Below are 23,137 nucleotides of genomic sequence, written 5' to 3'. Positions count from 1 at the left end.
CTACGGACCTAAAACTTGCATGGATGTAGATGTCGCTGCATGTCGTCCAGCCCTCGCGACCGTCTAATGTACCGTGATCGTCGCGAGCTCCGATACGTTACCATTATTCTAAGGAAAGACTCCGCTCGCTTCGCTCGCTCCGTAATAATGTGGAATGCGCATCGGCCGCCAGATGGTGTCCAACGGTGCCGCCATGTTGCGCAGACCAAGAAGCGGCCGCCGCCTGTGTTGGGGAATAGGGAATTCGGGACCTTGATTTACGTTTGCGGCCGCTGCATCCGTTACGTTCAAGAGAAGAAGGTGACATCTTTAAAAATCCTCAGATACAGGAAACTTTTACGTTAAACCCTTATAAGTCTATGGGGAAATATGGAAATTGCTATTTTAGCGCCGGGAATGATGACTGAAACTATATCAAGCATATAGAATCATGATTTCATGCACTCCTTGCAAGGTTCTATGCTTCATATTTGCATTGTTGCCCTTGCGTGACGTCATTTGTGACGTCACAAGGGTCACAATTTTTCATCAATAACTCCCGATCAAATTGAGCTAGCGAGTCGGGAAAGCCACCAATGGACTCAGGAAGACCTGCCGAATCGAATGATATGCGACATGACCTCTTTCGACCAACTTCGTGACCTGGGGGTGCTGACCTGACCTTGACCTGAGGTCAACACCCTCAGTTGACCTGACCCGAACAAAAAGCATATCACTCGATACGCCTGAGCTAGCTGAACACGATGATGCCAAAATTGCGGCTCTACGGCCATTTTTGGCGAAGTTATTTACCAAAAACCGAACCCGTGCCTTAGATCACTTGACCTGACCTCAGAAGTCACCGGTTGACCTAAGACCTTTACAGCGGGTTCCTACCAGTCACTCTGCATTATACTTTGCCGCATACGACCACTTTACCGCTTAATTCTAGCTTAATTAGCGGCGCATTAGCGGGGTGGGTTCAATCAACCCCCTCGGCCGGGGTAAATGTAGGTCCGGCGAGTGAATTTGAGGAATTCTGAAGATACGATCGTGTTCCCCACTCAATTCTGCGTAAGATGCCGGGTACCGTATCTACGTAACTTGAACGTAACGGATGCGGCGGCCGCAAACATAAATCGAGGTCCCGAATTCCCTATTCCTCAACACAGGCGGCGGCCGGTTCCTGGTCTGCGCAATATGGCCGCCACCGTTAGACAATACGGCCAATAGGGTTGAAGCAGCAGTGCTCCCCTGTGAGCATACCTAATGAAGTTGTCAAATTTGTAGCACATTTTCAACACTTTCATATGGTGTCAGTGTGGCATGAAACCTAGCTAGGTTCATTATGTTTAGGGTTCATTTCAGAAGAGCTCCGCATAACTCACATAAGAGACAGACAGGGGCTTTACATGGGGTAGATGGCCTGATGACTTAGCTGGAATATGGCCAAAATTAAATTGACAACTTTTAGGTGAAGGTGGTGATTTGGGTTAAGGGGCGAGTCAACTACTGGGTTATTTTGCACCCATTAAATGAAACATAGACCTCTACATACCATGTAGACTAGAGGTCTATGTAGAGGTATGTAGAGGTCTATGAATGAAGTTTCTGCTCCAATTCTACCCATTGAACCTCAATATCATGATCCACCTGTCCATCACTAGGTATCCTTCCTTATTACATAGAATCTTTGAATGGCATGGCAATTTATAATTTTAAATGACAATATTTTTATGTTTCTTCTGTAGGTAGGTAGGTAGGTAGGTAGGTACACCAGACTGCTATGGACACTTTTCCAAGTTGGTGGGGCAAAAAACCTAATGTATGTCTTGGTTTGAGTCGTTTGATTGAGTTGATTGATTCCTTTCATTGTCGCGTTTGAGTCGATTAAATCAATTCCCGAAAACTGCTCTGACTTGATTGATTTGATTGGTTTCCCAAATTTGTCGTGATTGAATTGATTGCTATTGATTGAGTCGTATACAACCCTGGACTCATGCATCTACCCTAAAAAAAGACCGCAATTGAAACTGTCCAGTAGTTGCTGAGATATAAGTCTCGCAGAATTGTAACCACGGCCGGCCGGCCAGCCGCTGATGCTAGGAAATATCTGATGCTCCACGAAAGACTTCGCGTTGCTCGCTCGCTCGTATTAAACTCCAACAGCATGACGACGTATTGCCACCAGCTGCTCCTGTTTTATAAACGTCCAGCTGCATCATTCGAAAAACTATGCTCGACCCACTCCCACCCTGTACCCTGCCCCCCTCCCCCCCGCCCTGTACGTACAGCTACCCCCTCACCCCACCCTGCACCCTGCCCCCGTACCCTGTCCACCCCCACTTTCACCCTTGTACCCTGCCCCCTCCCCCCTTCACCTGGTGCCCTGTCCGGCTCTCTCCGCGCACTCTGCCACCGCTCCGACGCTCTCCCCGCCGTCCTCTCCGTGCGAAGGGTGCTTGGTGCGGATGTGTTGCGCCATGTTGGCCGCTTTCAGGCCGCACAGGCTACACTGGCTGCGACAAAGCCCAGAGGCGTCGCTGCTTGGTCGTTGCGTCGTTGCTCAGAGCTCCGGCGCAGAATCGAGCTCACACCGACACAGACGGCACTAGGGTCGTCTATGCAGCCTGGTGACGTGTTCCACCAGAGTCCAGAGAGCCGCGGCACAATGCAGCGGCGCCGGTTCGAGTTCCGCTGCGGTCGGAAACTTTCCCATTGTCACACACCAACAAACGGACCACTTAGACCAAACAGACCAAACTTAAAAAGGTGTGTTGTGAATTGTAAAAGGAAATGTAACAAGCTTGATTTGGAGCAGGGAAAATAATATATTATTTATCATATAATAGTGAACTAACGCCGTCTTCAATATGCACAAATTTGTCACGTCCCTCATAGGAAAATATGCACTCGGCTTTCTGAAACCCTTCGATTCTATTGTACAAAAGACCATAGTGTAAATGGATGAGACGAACGGGTGGGGTAGCATTGCAACACAGTGGTCAGAGGCCGCTGAAAATGTTTATCGCGGACATGGGACCGTCTGTCGGTCACGGGAGTCTGTCGGTCACGGGACCGGGCCGCGTCATCGGATATGGCGCCTCTGACAGAGGTCAGCCGCGCCGAGCTCTGCAGACGTCCTGCTAGCTCCGAGCCGTCAGTTCGAGGTCGGCAGCCGGCGACGGAGGCATCTCCCCTCCAAGCCAACATGGCAGTGCACACAGTGATCGGGGTGATACTTGTCATCTGGACCGCTCTCGCCGGGTGGTCCGCGGCGCAGCAGCAGCAGCCGGCCGCCCCGTTCACCGCCGACGAGGTGTACAGCTACATAGCAAGAGCAGTTCGTCAAGAGCTACAGCCCATCGTCAGCAAACTCGAGTCTCAAGTGGTGGAAAAAGTCGTCAGCAGACTCGGGTCTCGAGTGGAGTCGCTGGACAACAGACTGGCTCTGCTCGACTCCGGGTTGAGTGCGCTGACCGCTCACGTTTTGACGAACACACAGGGTGAGCAGATGGAAGAGCTGTCCAGTCAACTGACTGGAATCACTGCGAGACTCGACAGCCAGCAATCCCAACTGAGCGAGCTCAACAACCAGCTGAACGAACATAAATCCCAACAAGAGGAGACTGCAGCCACAGTGAACAACCACACAGCACAATTGGATATCATCGTTACACAGCAAGGAGATCAACTCACACAGATGTCTCAACTGGCTTCAAGACTCGACAGCCAGCAATCCCAACTGGGCGATCTCAACACCCAGCTGAACGAACAAGAAACAACTCAGCGTGAGGCTTCAGTCAAAGTGGATAACTATAAATCACGCCTCGACAACTTGATTTCCCAAATTGACAAACAGGAAGCAAAACTGTCCGGAGTGATTAACAACACATCATTCCAACATGAAACCATTGACGACCTAGCTGCTAAAATAACCCATCACCATCCTCCCCGTGATTGCAGCGACCTGCCTGCCGGCTCCCCATCTGGAGTCAACCTCCTTCGGCCCAGTGGCGACAGCAAACAACCACCCATACAGGCGTACTGCGATATGGACACTACCGGAGGCAACTGGACGGTGATCCAGCGGAGAGATAATATCCAACCCCGCCAGGACTTCTACCTCGGATGGACGGACTATAAGGAGGGATTTGGTAACGTAATCCAAGAGTTCTGGTTCGGTTTGGAACATCTGTTTCAGCTGACGTCATCAGGCCGACAGTACGAGCTTCGCATTGACCTTGAGACGTTTGAAGGCAAGCGAACATACGCTATATACCAAGGGTTCCGTATCTCGTCTGAGGTGGACGGCTACACACTGAGCGTCTCAGGCTACTCGGGAACTGCCGGGGATGGTCTGGCGTACCACTCAAATAGGAAGTTCTCTACCCGTGACCGTGATCAGGACCGCGACCCTGACGGTCACTGTGCACAGTTCTATCAGGGGGCCTGGTGGTACGACTGGTGTGCGAGCAGCAGCCTGAACGGACGGTACTGGGACGCCGGTACTGAGGCTACCACTATAATACGGGGGGTAATGTGGATGGAAGAACAGTCGCTGAAGCGGACGGAGATGAAGATCAGGCCCACCTAACCCATCTACACACAAAGGTTATCACAGTGACGTATGTACATACAGTCGATGTGTCACAAATACCGTGCCGCTGTCGCTGGAACACTGTAGCAGGGTCAATAGCAGTGTCATTAACCGAAACACTGCTAGTGAAGGCGTTCTAACCTGGTGAGAGTGTAACATATAGGTATTAGGTACCGCTATGTTATTTCATACCACCGGCACGAAGTACAGCCTAATGCGGAGTGATCGAAAAGAAGATGTCAATAGCTAAAGTTGCAGCTGCAAGGGTGACGATACATATAAGCTACATTCGAAGTTTCATTGTAGTCTGGTTAATCGTTCCTAAGCTTCAGAAGCAGAACATACCCATGACTGAAACCCCACATTACTTCTGCTGTGGACTTTACGTTCTTGTACCTAGTCGGGAACGATGCATACACTTTGCATGTGTACAGTCCTGGGAGCGGGCATGTAGTGCTCTCAGATGCTTTCCATGATTGAAAAATGTACTCCGGGAATGCTTGGATAAATAAACAGTTATTGAATGCTGGAAGGCTGCCCAAACGGGGTACATAATTCGGCTGCTGTCTCATCCCATCTGATCTAATCCAATTTCTTGCCCTGAGGCCTGAGCCATTTTATCTCACCCTGTGTCCCATTCCTACCTGCTGTTTACGAGGGAGCTGTCACACCTGCGACAGTAGAATGTCGGCACGGCCGATGGTTTCCGCCGCCGCCTGCCACCGCCCCCCACTCAGCTGTCAAGAGGTCACTGGGGCATTCCACGTCAAATCAAACACCGAAATCCGTCATCCCCTTCGATTTTTCTGAAAATTTGTAGGCAGACTAGGCATGGTTCAAAACTGAGTTACGTATAATATTTTCGAAGTTTGATAACGTATCGCTGAGATATAGGTCATCGAATATAGCCAAAAATGACACACATCAATTTTTTAAATGTCTATAACTCTGGTTCCTTTTCTGGTATCAAAATGATATTAACAGGGTCTTGTAGGCAATCGACAAGGCTTTGATTCTTAGTTATAAAATTAAATTGAAGTGACCTTGAAATGCATTTGACCTTGAATTAAAACAGAAAAATTTAAATAGCAAAAAACACGCCACCTTCGATTTGGGTAATTTTCACATATTATGTCCGTCACAATGTTCCTAACCATCTGTGAAAAAATTGGAGTGGGCCATTCATAACTTTCGCGGCAAACGCCGTTTTCATGCATCAACATCACGCAACCGCGCGTGACCTTGAAAGACAGTCCGTGTTGGTGTGTGAAAAAATCCCTGTGTGGGGCGAAACTGCCGAGTGCCTGGTCCTTCCAATTCATTGTGAAGGCTACAAAGCATAGATGACATAAATTTCAGCTTGAATTATATCATCGAACCTGATTCCTTATCCCTTAAACATTGACGACAGAATGGTGCACTGAAGTCACAGTAAGTACGAACTTACGGAAAAGACTTGCATCACGACGATGAGCAGAACGCTTGCTTGTGTTAACTTTCTGAGATGAATGATTGCTGATTAGTGATATACCAAACTCTGCTAGAATGGAAATGCTTAGTCATCGTAGTCGAGCATTCACGTTCCATAATAAAAGTGTCTCAGGCAAACGGTATTTTGCGGTGAATTTTGAGCGGTGTGGAAATGCATCATGAAGTAAATTCAACAAAAACATTACCACGCAACGATATCTTGACGTCTTTTTATCTTCACTATACGAAGGAACATACATGTTTGAGTATGTATAGGGATTTTCTAGTTAATCCAATAATAAATATGGCAGTTAGAGGCCTGCTAAGAGTCACATGTCGCCGGCTGAGGCGGGATCGGCCGACGCGGGAAACGCAGCAATCACAATTTTGTGTTTACACGTTCATATTTAAATTGTTAACCAACCGATTTTCAAAATTATTTCACCATAAGATTGCCTGTACATTTCTTGGTCTTCTCACAAAATTTGACGCGAATCGAACGCAATCAGCGGTAAGGAGCGCGATGTAAAGACGGAACCGTTCCGTTCCGTCCCGGCACAGTCTACAATTCAGGCGGCGCGTAGCGGTCGGCGCCGCGCCGGCTGCCGAGTCGCCGCGGCGACAGGATGTTCACTTTACACCGCTATTACTAGAACAGTTGTGAACCGATTTTCTTATTGCTTGCACGATGAGATGTGCAATTCAATTCTGGACAGGTGGCCATAATTAATTTCGCATAAATATTATGAGATATTGGCGAAAAACAGGAGGGGTGGGGCGAAATTCGCTCTTCCCCCTCCACTGCGCGTGCTAACATACGTTTGCATATGTGCCATTTTCTTCAAAACTTATGAATGGCCCACTCTAATTTTTTCACAGGTTGTTCAGAATATGGTAGGCAATAAAATATATGAAAATGAGCCAAATCGAAGGTGGCGTGTTTTTTGCTATTTCAATTTTTGTGATTAAGAACAGAGTTAAGCAAATTTCAAGGTCATATATTTAAGTACGTGCAATTCTTAGCAAATATTCAAGAAATTACCTAAACAGTACAGTTTATTTCATTCAAATCAAAGAAGTACAACCAAAGTTATGGTCGTTCAAAAATACCAAGATGCAACATTTTGTAAAAATTTGATGCCCTATATTTAGAAGACATGTGGTCAGAATGTGCAAAAAACATCAATGTATAATGTCCGGGGCGACACAGGAACTCGCTCACAAATTTATAATGAAATCGCTGATGGTAAGGTGCAAAACAGCCGATTTTTGTTCGATTTGACGTGGAATGCCCCCACTGTCACAGCGCAGCGTACACAGCCCCTACACAGAGAACGGTGGTGTTACACAGGGTTAACCTGCGCCCCGTTATAGGGCTATCGGCGAACCCAACCATCCGTAGGGGGGGGCCGTTTCGCCCCCCCCCCCTAAGATCTCGGAAATTTACCGGCCGATTTTCAAAATTCAAACGGCGTTCGATAGCCCCACCGGGGACGTTGTGACTAAATTTCATTGACCTAAATCATTGACCAAACCGATGACGTCACAGGTCACGTCAAAGGTCGGATTTTCACCGTTCACAGGCATTTCAAGAAATGTGTTGTGAAATCGAGTAAAATGGTAAGTTATTGAAAACCATTGATGGTACGTTGTTAGTCAAACACATACTTTGCGCTATCTGAGGTCACTGATACCAGGTCAGGTCACAGAGGTCAGGTCACTGGGGGGTCACAATATGAAAGTGTTGTGTGATGCATGTTTTAAAGGAAAAGGGCCACCTTCGTGAAATATGAAGATATCGTTGTTTTTCATTTTGACATTATTATTTTTCATTTTCTTTTTAAAACTAGTGCCAGAAGTGCACAATTCGCGAAAAAGTATTTAAAACTATTTAACATATTGGTACTATGTTGATACTCTCTACGGCACCTACTGTATGATGGCATAGCGATGACGTCACACTCAAGCCAATCAGCGTTCAGAAGACAGACTCGTCGGATTGTGTCAGATAAGCTGATTGGTTAAAGCTGAGCTGGTTGGAGCTGATTGGTAAAAAACCAAAGCCTCACCGCGGGTGGCTGTATTGTCGGATAAGAACGCATTCCTGGGATAAGGACGCATTCCTGGCGTATTTTCTTTTAAAATTGCCGATAACTACGAATGGAGGCCGAAATCGGCCGTAAGGAGGGAGACAAAGAGGTTTTCGGACACGGGCTACAAGATGGCTATCTCAGTTTCAATCCCCATGTTAAAGGTGGCCCTTTTCCTTTAAGGCGGCCGCACACTGGGCCATTCGGCGGGCGAGATTCCGCAAAAGCGGAATGTCGCGGGCGACATTCCTACAGCGGCTTTCCGTTTGTTTTCAGCAGTTTACAGGACCATTCGGCGGTGCGATTTTCTGCTTAGTATTTTCAGGAACTTTATGTGAAACATTTTATGATAAATATAAACGAATGCAAACTAAATACATTCAAGCAAATACAATATTTGCTTATTTAATGCGATTATGCTATATTTCTGTACAATAAAGTTTAGAATATCTATTAATTTGACATAATTTCTGGAGGAAGTTGCAAAAAAATAAAGCTCGTGATTAATGTAAACAACCTTGTTTGTCGACAAATGCAAGAAACCTAAAGACAATTGTGGAGAGGCACATAGTAACCCATTATTGGAATAACCAATGAAGTGTATAAAAACCATTTAATATGGGGAAAGAAGTGCCGCTACGATTTTTTATCAAGTGAAGTCTATTTCTCGGCTGCTCCATCAATAGTTGGTGAGTTTCAAGTTCCACAATTTCGGGTGTCCGCGGCGTCGCCGCGGAAAAAGCTGAACCGGTCCAGCTTTTTCCGCAACTCCGCGGCTGTTCGCGCGCATGCGCACTCTACCCGCGAACAGCTAGCTGGCAGCGGTCGGCTGATAATTTTGTCGTTTCGGCAGCTGATTCGGCGTCCACGAAAGCGTAATGTCGCCACGGAATTGCGTTTTTGCGGAATGTTGCCCGCCGAATGGCCTAGTGTGCGGCCGCCTTTATAGTCCATTTTACATGAAAAATGCGACTATGTGAGTCAGGCAGCCTTTGGGTCCAGCTAAGGTCACGTTTTGGTCAAGGTCAGGTCAAGGTCAGGTCAAATTAGGTCAAAGTTCAAAGTTGATATTTTTGCATGAAATGGGTAGGTATTGATTCGATGCAGCTCGTCACGGGGAGTCTAATGGTGGTCTTTGTTTTGCCCTACGTGGTTTAGAATTGCCAAAAATTGAGTTTGAAAATTTGACGTCATCATTTTTGAACAGTTTTTTCGCTATAACTTGGCCAAAAAACGAGATATCGATCTGAAATTTGGTGTGTAGATAGAAGATGGTGGGTACTATCACATATATTCCGGTTTTTTCGAAACTTAAAAAACGTTTTGGATTTTTTGGCTAATATATAACAAATGCTTTTTGATTTTTGGGGGTCAAAACTCAAAAATTTCAAAAATCCGAGATAGCAGTTGTATAGCCCTGTCAATTTTACACCTTTTATGTCTGGTCATTTTTATGTATCTTCAAAGCTGTAGGCCTGACAGCTCTTCTCGCGAAGGTCTTTTTTCAGTCGAAAATGGCAGAACATGACGTCATTCTGACGTCATTTGTGGACAACCTATCATAGCCTCTGGAAAAAAATTTTTGGTCACAATGTGTAAAATTGATGCCCGGAGGGGTGCTGAAAGTTTGCTGGCGATATCTCCAGCCGTTTAGGAAATATTGACGGAAAAGGACAGGGGGGGGGGGGCGTTTCGGCTCTCCCTTCGGGGCGCGGGTTAAAAGTTTAAGCCATAGTGTGCGAGACGCATCGTATGTGAACTGACAACAGAAAGTGGGTAAAAGAAACCTTTACTGAGTCAAGAGGTGTCGGCAGAACTGCTAAAAAAGCAAAGCCTTATTCCCCCAAACTGGAACAACCAATCAATGCCCCTCCCCCGGATAACGGGTGTCATGTTCATCAAAAAACTTCATCGGATATATTTATAAGAGACATGAAGTACGTATTGAGCAAAGTAATGATTATATCACTTATCATGTAAAGCCATATTAGATTAGATAGATTAGATCCTACGGGGTCAGGGTTGCCGTCTCCTGGTAATGTTCGGCTGAATCTTGGCTATTATTCATACACGGCACGAGCACGTCCCACTGTAAGATCAGGTAACAACGATTGAGATCGCAGTAGTTGTTGTACCGCCTGGTGCGACTGAAGGCGGACACCCGCCTTTTGTCGGCCGCGCTCAGTGGTTGGTACAGTGTATGACCCCCTGACCTCTAACCTCTGTGATCGCTGACCCCCAGCTGCTGTACCGGCTGGTCCGTCTGAAGGTGGACACCCGACTCTGGTCGGCCGTGTTTGGCGGCGGCGCCAGGAAACTGCTGAGGGTTGCTACTAACGTGGTCACACCGTCGGTAAGGAAATGGCAGCCCCCGGCAGGGTTGAGTGACTGTGCCGTAAGAAGGCTAGGGTTTCAGCCCGGTCCGGAATGGGCCAAGAGTGGCCGGTAATCCCAAGATACTTCGGATGTCATGTATTTTTCTTTCTGCAGGCTGTGTCTGAAACATTTTGAAACGACAGGTAGATGTTGGGGATATTTTATCGTTGTCTTTCTGTTGACCCTCATATCTTTTACCAGTAACTCCAGCAAAACAAAATATTTTGGCGTAGTTTGGCCGCTGATGCTATTACAAATTTTTTCAGACCCCGGCGCCGTCCGAACTGGCCTCATCCCCCGGTGACACCAGCCTGCTATCATCACTCAACAAGCAGCGCGCCAAGCTCAACATGAAGCTGCTGGGTCAGCTGGCCCCGGGCAGCGGACCGACCACGCCCGGCCTGACGCCGCCCACTCGTGACGAGCACCCCACCTACAGAGAGGTGTTTGTGCCGCCCGAGGCGTCCATTGTGCAGCTCATACTGGCGAAGGTGAGGACGGGCTCGGAATGGGACTGAGATGGGGTGGGACAGAGAGGTGGGATGGCAAAGGAAGAAATTCAGGAGGGAATTTGCTTAGCTATAGTGTTGCAGGCAGGTTGTAAGCAAAGTGTGTTTCGTACATATTGTTGCAGTAGGTATTCCTTTTAGGAGCAGCTGATGAATACTTTAGGTCGTGCAGTTATACCCCCTAGCCCGGTCAATAACTTGTGCTTTCAGTTTGTCGTTAAGCTAATCTAGTGCTGTGACTTGCCTGATGACCTGAATGTGACCCTTTCTACCCCGACAGCCGCCGCCGGACCCGGCCGGTGAGACCGAGGAGTCGACATTCGACTACGACTCCGACACTGAGTCGCTGGCGGACGATCAGTCGGATAGATATGGGGAGGAGGATGACGGGTAAGGACCAGGGGGAGGGGAGAGGACTTGTGAGGAAGAGGAAACGGGTGAGGAACAGTAACTGATGTCACTGGCGGACGACCAGTCTGATAGATATGGGGTGGAGGATGACGGGTAATGACCAGCGGGGAAAGAAGACTGGTTTGTGCTGAGGACCCGGGTAACGGGAGGACTCAGTTAGTGATGACCTGTAGACTAGGGATGTGACCGAGGCATAAGACTGGGAATGGCAGAGAGGGACAATGAAGAAAACTATACAGCCGGGACACTAGTAAGTTGTCACTCAGACTGCAGTGTTCCCGTTCCCTCCCCGAGACTGACTGAATTTATCGCCGTGCACTCAGTCTGGCTTGTGACTGAGCGCTGTGACTGACGTGTTCCCTCCACAGACTGACGGAGGTGAACACCGAACAATGTAGTCGAGCACACCATGACTGATGTGCTCCCGTTTTTCACAGACTGACAGAGGTGAACACGGAACACTCGGACCCCAACTCGTATAGCTGGAAACTGATGCGGTTCGCCTGTATGAAACTCTGCAAACAGAAGATCACACAGATCCTCTCCGTGGCAGGCATCGAGCAGCAGGGTGAGTCGAGTGCGGAATCCGGGAAACGCATTAAACAACACGGAACTGCAGGGTAGCTCTAGCTTGGTTTTTTTAAACGAAGGCAACTTCAGGAAGTCGCCAGACATCGCTTATTAATTGGACTTGCGTGTGTTAATCTATAATTTTCTTCGTGAAATTCATACCAAACGACTCTCAAATTTTCGGAAAAATTCAACACGTTGTTTCCCTGTTTGCATTAAGTGGTGGACAATTCTGACGTATCGCAGAACTGGCTCTTCTGTTATGTTCACCAATAACCATCGAAAGAGCTCCCGGCTTCCTCACATCTGGTGCACACCATTTGACTCGTCCCTCACGCCGCATGTTAGAGCTGCCGGTTGCCTCGCCTCTGGTGCACACCATCCTGCGCCTGATGGACCGCTGGTCTGACGAACTGGAGGCCGAGGTCAACTCGAGTCGCCAGCCGGCCGAGTACATCCCCAACCTGAACGTGGACGAGTCGGCGCGCGGCCCGCCCATCGTCAAATACCGGGCCATGCTGCAGCCGTTCAACACGCCGTTCGAGTGAGTTGGTGGTGTCTGTTGGAGAGATTCATAACGAGGTTAATAGGGGTATTTGGGCGATGTCATTAGGATGACTTTGTATGGTGCACTTGGCTTACGAACCAATGCATTATCGATTGTCATGTGGTTGTGTCACGACCCGGGAAGCCGCTTACTTTGCAGTGCAGTGTATTCTGTGCAACGTGTTTTAACGTGCCACTGCTTTCCCTGTTGCCCGTCTACCGTGTCCTGTGATCACTACCCCCCCCCCCCCCATTCCGTGATCTGCCGCAGTCAAGACGCTCCCGGTGTCGGTGCCGTGAAGCGACTCTGGCTGGTACTGGCCCGCCACGAAGCCGTTCAGGACACCTTCATCCGAGTTCTGTTCTCGCGGCGTGCTGCGCTAGGACCCAGCATCGGCTCGGGAGCTGACAGCGACCATGAGGTCACCACCGACCCCATCAAGATCATACACAAGGAGCAGGATGCCATCACGGCGTTCTGCATCAACCAGGTAAGGGTTAAAGAAGAGTGGGAAAGTGCTTGGTAGGCGACAGCTCATGTTGTGTGTGCAGTTTGTGAAGGGATTGTAGCTGGTTGTAAACACCATTACAAGCTACTGGTCTTCAAGGCCTTGTGTATCAGCGCGTTGACTCACCTGGTTGACTCACCTGGTTGGGTTCCCAGTGCCAAGAGATGTAGATGGAAGGAAGGAGTAGGACAGACAGGAACCCTTAATCCTAGACTCGCCAGCCGAGGGAGATCTTCACTTGTGGTTGGCGAGCGCAGAAAGCTGGAATTTAGCGTCTTCCGTTGAGTCCGGCGTGTATGCATGTACAAACACACTGTAGTTTTTCACAAAGAAAAAAAAGAAGTGAATGCAGTGCAGCTGAAAGGCCGGCAGAATATGCAGCGTGCTAAAGTTTTGTACAGTCGTTCAAGTAGCGTTAGACATAGGCGAACAAACTCCCATGCAGAGTGTCATGCAGGACCTCCTTGAACCTAGATAGGTTTGGGGAACATACCGCCTCCGCAGGTAGGGCATTCCAAATATGCATACACCTCACAGCGTTGGCCGGTGAGTGCGGGCTTCTGAAGGATTCTGCCCCCATCGTGTCCAACAGGCCAACCCGAACATGATGGTGATGGCGACGCAGAAGGAGCTGCAGGAGCTGGACGTGGCACTGCTGGTCAGCGGCCCCACCTGGCTCGAGTCGGAGACCGACTACGACTCGCTAAACCCCAACAGGTGCGACTAGCGGCGGGAGGATGTGCTCGGCTGATTGTCTCAAGGCAAAGGCAATGGTCGTGGATCCGTGGCGTTAGCTGTATGATATTTTTCGGAGTGAAAAATGTTTTTAATATTGTGAGGTTGTTGGTCTCCATGACTCGCTTCTCCATGCTCAATTTGTTTCTGATTAGCGTTGCATCTTGTACCGTGTGTACCTGTTCTCCACGCGACTGTCCAATGTTGACGTGTCTGTTGCGCCTCTGTCTGACTGTCTGTCGCTCTGCCGCTTCCAGGGACCCGGACAGTATGCCTTCCTCCAACTACCTGGTGGTGCAGCTGCCGAGCGAGGCAGGCTCGGCTGGCCTGCCCGGCCCGGGTCCGGGCGGCTCCGGCTACTCCGGGCCCGGATCGGCGGCCAGCAGTCTCGTACCCAGTCCGACCTACTCGCAGACTGGTCGCGCGCCGGCAATGGTGAGTGAGGGGCATAGGTAGCGCGGCAGGGTCAGCAGAGTAGGTTAGCTAATTCGTCGGTGAGTTGCGACAGTTGGTGTGGGGGCTAACCGGTCGGTCAAGTCGGACTGATGGTGTTAATGGCGGCAACAAGTCATGCTGCCGCTAGCCTGCACTCTCGGTGTCACGTTAAATGTCACCGTCACTTGGCTGTGTTGACCAGAGAAACGGCGTGATTTAAATGGCACAACACGCTCAAAAGTGCAGGACGTGTAGATAGGTCACACATGTTTTGTGTTTCGTGGATTGATTGTGAGTTTGTTAGTGATTAGAATATGCTGTTCTCGTCACGTGCACTGAATGCGTAGTGTTTCTTTCCACATTACTGTATATTTAGATGATTGGTCTATCTTCACTTGATGTCATAAAGTATGTGTAGAACGTCAGCCTGTTATACCGGTCTTTCACTCATCCAAGCACGTGTCCTTTTCACTCCTCGGCTAGGTTTCTGTGAGTGACTACTGCATCGGTGTGTCATATCGATGTTATCTTTTACCTTATCTTTAGCAATAGGAATTTCCTGTAAGCACCATCCTTTTGAACTATAGTATGTACGCTTTATCTTATCTTATTTTATTTCTATTGGATGTCTGGGTGGTGTCCTCTCGTTATTCCTTTCTTCTTTTTTTCTTTTTTGTTGCATTCTTAGTGTCTGTCCTTGTCGCCTCTGGTTTCACTGTTTTACTGGTCTCTCTTAGTTCACTGTTCTCTCGACCTGTCTTATTCCTTTTCCTTATCGTCGGCCGGCGCCTGCCCTTTGCCCCTCTCTCGCTGTCACCGCCCCCTCAGCCGATATATGTGTCTGTTTCAGGGAGGTCGAGTCGGCCGGACACAGGCAGGTGGACGTTTATATGTGTCGTGTGTTTCCCCACCCACCCAGCCCCGCTTCATAGATGCACGCTGTAATGATGCAAAGCTGCTCTACGGCAGCCATCCACTCCCACGTCGTGTTTTGTATTTTTTGAACGGGTTTGTGTTTTGTAGTTGGGTTTTGTGGTGGTTGCTTTTCGTTAGTATTACTGGGATTTATTCTTCACTGGGTTTTGCGTTGAGCGTATCTTTTCTTTGATTTCTAAGTGATTTACAGGCCTTCGATGGATGGTAAGTCAGTGGATATCGCCAGACTTCTTCACTCTTAACCCTATTCCTGGCGGGCTCCGCCGGGACAAGAAACTGGCGGGGGGGGGGCCGATTCGGCCCCCCCCTGAGATCTCGAGAACGAAGCAAGATAGCGACAAGCGGTAAACGGCATCGGATACGCACGGCCAAGATCTACAATTTTTACTAAGGCCATTTTCAGGTCAGGTCAAAGATGACGTCACAGGGGTCGAAAAAGTCAAAATGGCGGCGCTAGATATGGAGAGAGTTTTTCTCGAATAACTTTCGAATTAGTCAAGATAGGAACAAACTAAGGGCATCATCGTGATCCTCTCGTCAATCCGCATCGAATGATATATATTATGACCTCGAAAGGTCAAGGTCAAAGGTTGACCTCAGGTCACGTGACCTCGAGGTCATCATGTATATCATTCGATGCGTCTTGACGAGCTGAACACAATGAGACCATCCACGCGTCTGTATCTTGTTCCTGTACGGAGTTATTGGCCAAAAACCTTTGGTGACCTTTGATGACGTCACATGACCTCACAGCTGCCCAACAGCAAAACAGACCTCAAGGTAGTGAAGGTTGATCGTATATGAAGTCATGTATGGTATATGGGGCCATTCCGACCCGTTTTAGTGGTAAAAACAGGGAGTTGATTTTTCCCCCATTGACTTATAATGGGGAGGTCGCGAAACTGACCTGACCTTAGGTCACCGATATCAAAATTCCAAGATATACAAATTGCACATACTGGTACCCTAACTAAGGCCTGAAGAGAAGAAATTGATCGGTCAAAAACTCTAGCTCTGGCGTGATTGCAAACTTTTCTGAGGTAGGGTCACCAAACCGCCTCTGGTGACCTGACCTGAGGTCAGATCAACTCAAAATTTTCAGACATGTTGCGTAGAAGCCTTATAGGAAAAGTCAGAAAATTTGAGCTTCCTAGCTCAACGCGTTTGGGAGAAATAACCAAAAAACCTCAGGGGGGGCTCCTGAGGCCCCCCCCCCCCCCCGCCAGGAATAGGGTTAAAGATTGAAGGACGCCTTGATAGAAAGACGGAAATTTTATTTTTGCTCTGTTGATCACGTTTCCAATTCGATATTTACGTCACTTTGAAACTTCTCGATTTAGATTGTGTTAGTGGCAGGACAGTACGCGGCCTGTGAAATTTTTGCATTCAATATGTACCAAGCCGATTGCGATTCCGCTTGGTAAGCTTGCCCAACTAACCGCGCCTGTATCCAGTCGGGCTCACCGAGTTTAGCTCACCATCTCTAACTCATGTTGTCCGTCTCTGTCTCCTAACCACGCTAACCCAGCTGAAAGGATTGCACTTTCCGGGTGCTCAGAACGCCCACTTCTGTCGGGTGGTGCTCAAACGCAGCCGCCACCTGCTGCAGCCGGTGAGAAGCTGTAGTTCCAGATTTAACTCATAGATGGCTGTCGTGATTTCGCCCCGTCTGTGCCGCACATTTTGAGTGATGCACTGCCTAGATACTCACGCATTTTTGTTCCATGCATGATTTCTCCGACCCCCTTTAAGGCACGGCATTTGATGGCGATGTTATTCCTTGCCGTCATTACAAGTTCATCGATTATTTACAATTCAGGGTTTTTTGCGTAACCATCCCTTTTGTTGTCAGTAGGCTGGTCACTGGTCAAACCCGTCCCCACGGCGTGGTCTACTCGTAGACCACAACCTGTACGGGGCTGACTTTTTAACTATGCGGGAGAAGTTCAATGCAGCAACGGCCTAATATGTGCATGGTTGTCGACTTTCGTTGAAGATCGGTCCTGCTTCAATACCAACTTTGTCGGCTTAGTAGTTGTTTCGTATTGACGTTTTCTTTTCTCGTCGCTTTGATGTTTTGAATCAGATTGCTTTCCCCTCTTCAAATGGTTAACGCGTTACTTTATGCAGCTCTTTCGTAGCCATGTGTTCTGTTCCAATTTCAACTGAATAGTGTCACCGAGGCTGCGCTTTGGCTTTGTAGCGTTTTATCACATCTGCTTGTTCGTATCCTGGCAATATTTTAGAAAGGACTGAATGAGTCGTCCATTCCTTTATGTCATGCTGCCTCGAGATATGTGATGTATCGTGCCGTCGTCGTGCTTTTGTCAGTCTGGCGTCGCTTCGCTTCAGTACTGTGTACGGGACGTGTCCTCCAAGCCCCCCTTCACGTGACTCAGTGTCACTCTGCATCTGAACTGCAAGTAATTGTTCAATTATTCTGCTAATACGGCTTAATGACTGGCTTAACATACCCAGAAATGCTAACCACTGGTGTTTTTCGCATCTTGTTCACCTTGAACTCGCCCTGTCCCGGCTAACTCCATGTCTCATCTGTGATCTGACACCGTTGAAGCTGGTCGGTTACTGCCCGTTTCTTTGCTCCTGTAGACGTTCTGACTCCGTTCGGCGTCGTTTCAGATGCTGCGCCACAAAGTGGAGGGCGTGCGCAGGCTGTGCGCCCACCCCACCATGTCTGTCTGTGAGTACCATGGGGTGATGGGGATGTGTTTGTGAGTGCCGGAGACGAGGTGACTCCAGTTACTGCGATAAATGTATCTGCATAGATACACGGTTACTGGTTAAACTATCTGACTAAATAAATCGACTGTCTGAGGCGCCTTGATAATTTGAGGTTGATCATTTAGCTTAAGCTCATAGTGCTGAATAACTTTACATGCACGCCGCCGCCGGTTGCGATCAGTCGTTTGTTGTTACTTTTCTTATTCATCGCTTATATGTTGTGGTTGTATTATCTCTTACCTGCGAATCTGTCTGGAGCTGGATAGCAATCCATGAACGCCAGCGTATAACACATTTGGAGTATCACAAATCATGTGACACGGTGCTACTATTGACTATCACCATTTATAACAGCTCACTGCTCCTCTAACCTTCGATCAGCGTGTATTCGTTCTAAGGCCTTTGTCGTTTCAGATATCACCGGCGCGCACGACGGCTCTGTGACGGTCCGTGAATGGGGAGCCGAGAACCCGGTGGCCGTCCCCCGTCCCAGCGGCACGTACGCCAAGGTGAGACCATGGACGGACTCGTCGTGTCCCGGTGATTGTGTTGAGTGGTGAACTCGGTTCTAAGTCTGAAGTCTGAAGTAGACTCAGTTTTGACTGGCGGTGGATATTTGCCCATCGAGACGTTTGGTGGGACGTTAGCCTGATCGAGACGTTTGATTCTGATTGAGCTGACAATGCTGACAATGAGGTTCTGACTTGGCATACTATATTGTCTTGTCCCAACATAAGTGCATCGGTTTTTGTCCGTTCGCTCAGTGTCTGTTTGGCTATGGGTTTAACAAGTATGCCATTGAACACAGATTATGACCATACTACCTGGATGTATATTGACCTCCTAACCAGCTACCATGACTGGTGCGTCCCAAAGCCACAGATCACCAACCCCGTCTCGTCCCCAGGTGAACCGGGTGAGGTTCAACACACAGGGCAACAAGTTCGGAGTGGCTGACAACGACGGCAATCTCAGCCTGTGGCAGATGACGCCGTCGGCACACAACGGACGACCGTTCTACGTGAGTGTCTAAGGAACACTAACGGGAGTCTGGGGCTACACGGCCTGCACACTGCAGCGCGCCCCAGGGTTAACTGTGTAACGGAGCGGGTCGAGAGATTATCAATAGTTGGACATATGTTGGGACAATGCTGACATGCTGCTTCTATCAGATGGCTAGCTGAGTTTTGAGCATTGTGTAGCGAGATATTGCAATACGCATTCATTGTTCTTTCGGAAGTGTCTCAATGGGTTCCCTGCCGATAGCGCGGCATTAACATAAGTAACTTGTACCAGTATAACGCCTTTTGGGGCGACTAACGGAGCGAGCGAGAGGGTGGGCCTTGCACGTGCGAAATTGCGAGGGGGTACCTCCAACTGACTTGTGCACGGCACCCTACTAACTGGTCTCTAGCGATGTGCCAAATTTGGGCACAATCGGCCCAGCCGTTCTCGAGATCTGGAAGCGGCACCCTGCACGTGCGCACGTGCAAAATGGGTCCCAACTGACTTGTGCACGGCACCCTACTAACCGGTCCCTAACCGTGTACCAAATTTGAGCGCAATCGGTCCAGCCGTTCTCGAGATCTGGAAACGACCCCTGCACGTGCGCACGTGCAGCAGCACCCCAACTCTGGCACATGTATATGCAGTGCCTAGTGGGTGCCTACCTACATGCCAACTTTCAGCGCAATCGGCCAAGTAGTTACCGAGATATTGCAACAATTACAAAAGTGACACCTCTTCGTTTTGCACGTGGCACGTGCATAAGGGGTCACCCACATGCATCGGGAATAGTCCAATACTTGGTACTTGGTAGAAGGAATGAAGCTACCCTACAAAAATTACCGCGTGTAAATCGGTCAAGTGGTTGCTGAGATATAAGCCTCGCAAAAGCGTGACCACGGCCGGCCGGCCGGCCGCTCATACTCAGAAATTTCCGTTAATCTAAGGAAAGACTACGCTCGCTTCGCTCGCTCCGTAATAAGTCGTGTACTCTGGAGTTCTATCAGCCTTAGAGCACCGTTTCACCCGCCACGTATGTAATCTGTTTCCTGACCCACCCTCCTTCACTGCACAGGCGATGGAGTGCCACAGCAAGGTGTGCAGCGACTTTGTGTTCGTTGGCTCGTCCTCTCTGCTGGCCACGGCCGGTCTCAGCGCTGACAACAAGAATGTCTGCTTGTGGGACACGCTGCTGCCAAAGCGGAAGGCGCAGGTGGCCGGCTTCTGCTGTCATGAGTCTGGAGCGTCGGCGCTGCTGTACTCCTCACAGCACCAGGTGGGTGAGAGGGGAGAGGAGGGAGAGATGGTACTCTCATCTGACCTCGCACCACCGTGCTATATTTTTCAAATGCTGGCCCTGTCCTACCTTGCATTGCTGTCGATCGAAGTTGTAATATGTGTTGTGTTGTATAATGCCTGAATATCCCTGATAGTAGCGTGTGTGCTGCTTACGGTCACTGATTGCCTTTATGTTTTGTTTCAGTTGCTGATATCGGGCGGTAAGCGCGGCAATGTGTGCATCTTCGACGTGCGCCGTCGCCAGGTGCGCCACCGTTTCTCTGCGCACGAGGCGGCCATCAAGTGTATGGCTCTGGACCCGGCCGAGGAATACTTTGTCACCGGCAGCGACGAGGGAGACATCAAGGTCGGTTGCAAAGGGTGGTGCGGGGCAGGGACGGGAGGGCGTACTTATGTTGTGCGATCATGAATTCTGCCACCAGTCTCATGCTTTCCTATATCGGCATTCCACTTATGGTTTTTGGTGTACGTGCAGGTCTAAGGTATGAAACGTTGTCATCTGATTGCAGGTACATACCTGGATGTTGACTGTCCAATGTGGCGTAATGTATGACTTAGTTTCGTTATGGGAATGGAATTTTCCTATGTCTGAAAGGGTCTTTGATGTGCAGTTAACAGACATATTGTTATACATTTTTCATCATTTAGGTAAAATGCGTGGTTCAGCTCGATAATCGAACTGAATGTATAATCGAATGAGTCCCTAAATCATTTATCGAGCAAGGTAAGTAACTTCAGAATATTATCCCCACGCCCAGACTCGTTCGCCCCTCTGCAACTTCTTTTCCTGTTCCAGGTGTGGGGTCTGACGGTACGGGACGCGTTCTTCTCGTTCCCTGCCGAGCACGCGCGCGGCGGCTTCTTCAAGAACGCCGGCCACGGCGTGACTCAGCTTCATATTGACGACGAGCACCGCCTGTATTCATGCGGCGCTGACGGCTCTATGAAGCTGCGCGCCGTGCCCCACCACCGGGATACAGTGGTGCAGTCCGTCTACTGAGACAGGTAGAGTCCTGCGGGAGGAGAGTAGAGGGCGTCTACTGAGCTGGGTAGAATCCTACGGAGGAGAGTAGAGGGCGTCTACTGAGCGAGGTAGAATCCTGAGAAGGAGGGGACAGTGTACTGAGATTAGTCTGTCTACCGATCAGGCATCTGAGGAGGTGGAGGGAACGGTCTGTCTACTGAGAACGGTAGAGTCCTGAGGAGGAGACTATGGGGTGTCTACTGAGGAGAGTCGTCTCATAAAGAGACTACAGTCTTCTTAGGAGAGTAACAACCTGCTGAGGAGACTGCAGTCTATTGGGAAGACTGGAGTTTGCTGAGGAAGCCACAGTTCGTCAACTCATGAGGCTGCTGTTCTTCTGAGCAGACTATTGTCCCTTCGCTGCGGAGACTACAATCTGTCTACTGAGCTAGGAAATGGCATTCCCTCTACTGAAGTGGTTGAGAGACGGTCAGGATGAAATCAGGTGTTGCAATGGATAAACAGGTTGAAGAAAATAGTGGCAAGTGAAAAGAAGTGATCATTGTAGGCATGCTTGTGATGGACCGAAAATTAGAGACTTTTTGATAGCTTGTAATTTGTATTGACTTCTGGCAGTGGAAGAAGTAGTGTAATTACACCACCCAAATAGCGAGCTACCTGCTTCAGCAAATTCAATTTTCTGGCTGACTGGAGACAATTTTTATTGGCACTCGCTGTGCAATCATGCATGAGGCCGCTCCGCCTTTCGAAACCTCTCACCAGTCCCTGTTCGACCGCGAGCCATAAGCCACAGACAAGGCCAGTTCCGCCCGCCGGCTGCACCACCAGTAACGCTACATTCCAGACAGGGTTGAGACTGTCGCACTGCGTACTGTGCGTACGTGTGCGTATGTGTTTGTGTGTGTGCGTGCTGAGGTTGTGTGCGTGAGTGCTCGTGAGGTGAATTGATCCTGTATTTGCTTAGATTGGAGCCAGGGCCATAGTAAAGACGGAGTTCGTCGTGTCATGTGCAATTTTTAGCAAAGCGGGAGATATATTGTCACACTAGGCTGTTTATTGTGTAGCGAAAAAGCGCAGCTGTATTGCCAAGGGTATATCCTTACAAGTAGGTATGTCGAAAAGCTCCAGGACTGGAAGTGGCATTATTTACCGCTGATCATTCAATTTACCCATTAATTTTCCCAATGCCATATGTATCTCGGTATTGTCCCGTCTTAACTTGAAAATATTGTCTCGTATAAGTTCGTTTCGCGGTAACTGCGACAGAATGTCCCCGCGTGTCGCGGTTACTGTCGCGGCGACACAGCGACAGGCCTCGCGTGTCGCCACAACCACAGCTGAGCTATTATTCACGAGCTATCGGGATCGGGCCCGCCCGGCTGAACAGCGTGATTGCGTTGACCGTACTGTTTTCCTAAGGGCTAGGTCAGCCGCTCGATACCAGCCGCGTGTTTCCCCACACGAATCAGAGGGATACAGGGCACCTCGCGTGCCGTCTGAGTTTTAGAGTCGACGGTTTTCGGCCACGTCGCTACCGGTCCCGTCTGCCGTTCGATTCGGATGAAGCTGCGAAGATATTGTCGATGTTTATATATTCCTACGCCATTGTTTATTCCTATGTTATTATATCGCGCAATGTGAATGATTTTGTACAGGAAGGTAGGAAGAATTCACGATTTTATGGTTGTGTTCCGTAACCAGCGATGGTACTGCACTGAACGGCTCCCAATATGTATACTAGCTGGATGTTCAGTGTTATTCGTACCACCGTCATTGTATCTCGTATATCTACCCTCTAGACTTGATAGCTGTGTGAACTGAGCGATAACACTGGCTGTAGTGATGAAATGTGTGCATGTAAGTAGTGTGTTGTGTGATCTATTATTCCCCAATAAACGTCTGTCGATTCGCTGGGTGTTAGCTTTATGGCCAGCGTTGCA

The 23,137-nt window shown here is 48.9% G+C and overlaps 1 protein-coding gene across 3 annotated transcripts in view; it reads left to right on the top strand.

The window, feature by feature from the left end:
- The window catches only part of LOC122365539 (dmX-like protein 2), a 91,492-nt gene extending 68,386 nt beyond the window's left edge, over nucleotides 1–23,106 (top strand). The window contains exons 43-58 of one of the 3 annotated variants that reach the window (XM_043336826.1): nucleotides 10,382–10,492; nucleotides 10,782–11,006; nucleotides 11,305–11,414; nucleotides 11,873–12,003; nucleotides 12,354–12,549; nucleotides 12,823–13,042; nucleotides 13,653–13,777; nucleotides 14,053–14,230; nucleotides 15,081–15,104; nucleotides 16,695–16,778; nucleotides 17,807–17,867; nucleotides 18,323–18,417; nucleotides 18,816–18,929; nucleotides 19,989–20,189; nucleotides 20,397–20,558; nucleotides 21,009–23,106. In XM_043336826.1, the coding sequence (XP_043192761.1) occupies nucleotides 10,382–10,492; nucleotides 10,782–11,006; nucleotides 11,305–11,414; nucleotides 11,873–12,003; nucleotides 12,354–12,549; nucleotides 12,823–13,042; nucleotides 13,653–13,777; nucleotides 14,053–14,230; nucleotides 15,081–15,104; nucleotides 16,695–16,778; nucleotides 17,807–17,867; nucleotides 18,323–18,417; nucleotides 18,816–18,929; nucleotides 19,989–20,189; nucleotides 20,397–20,558; nucleotides 21,009–21,212 (2,241 nt within the window). In that variant the 3' untranslated portion in view covers nucleotides 21,213–23,106. The remainder of the gene's footprint in view (nucleotides 1–10,381; nucleotides 10,493–10,781; nucleotides 11,007–11,304; nucleotides 11,415–11,872; nucleotides 12,004–12,353; nucleotides 12,550–12,822; nucleotides 13,043–13,652; nucleotides 13,778–14,052; nucleotides 14,231–15,080; nucleotides 15,105–16,694; nucleotides 16,779–17,806; nucleotides 17,868–18,322; nucleotides 18,418–18,815; nucleotides 18,930–19,988; nucleotides 20,190–20,396; nucleotides 20,559–21,008) is intronic. The other 2 variants (XM_043336827.1, XM_043336828.1) reach the window with 2 other exon arrangements.
- The last annotated feature ends 31 nt before the right edge of the window (nucleotides 23,107–23,137 follow it).

This window comes from Amphibalanus amphitrite, unplaced genomic scaffold (assembly GCF_019059575.1).
Source record: "Amphibalanus amphitrite isolate SeventyFive unplaced genomic scaffold, NRLGWU_Aamphi_draft 000747F_arrow, whole genome shotgun sequence".
NCBI classification, from domain to species: domain Eukaryota; kingdom Metazoa; phylum Arthropoda; class Thecostraca; order Balanomorpha; family Balanidae; genus Amphibalanus; species Amphibalanus amphitrite.
Note: the sequence above shows the minus strand (reverse complement) of the source record. Positions and strands in the feature narration are given on the sequence as shown.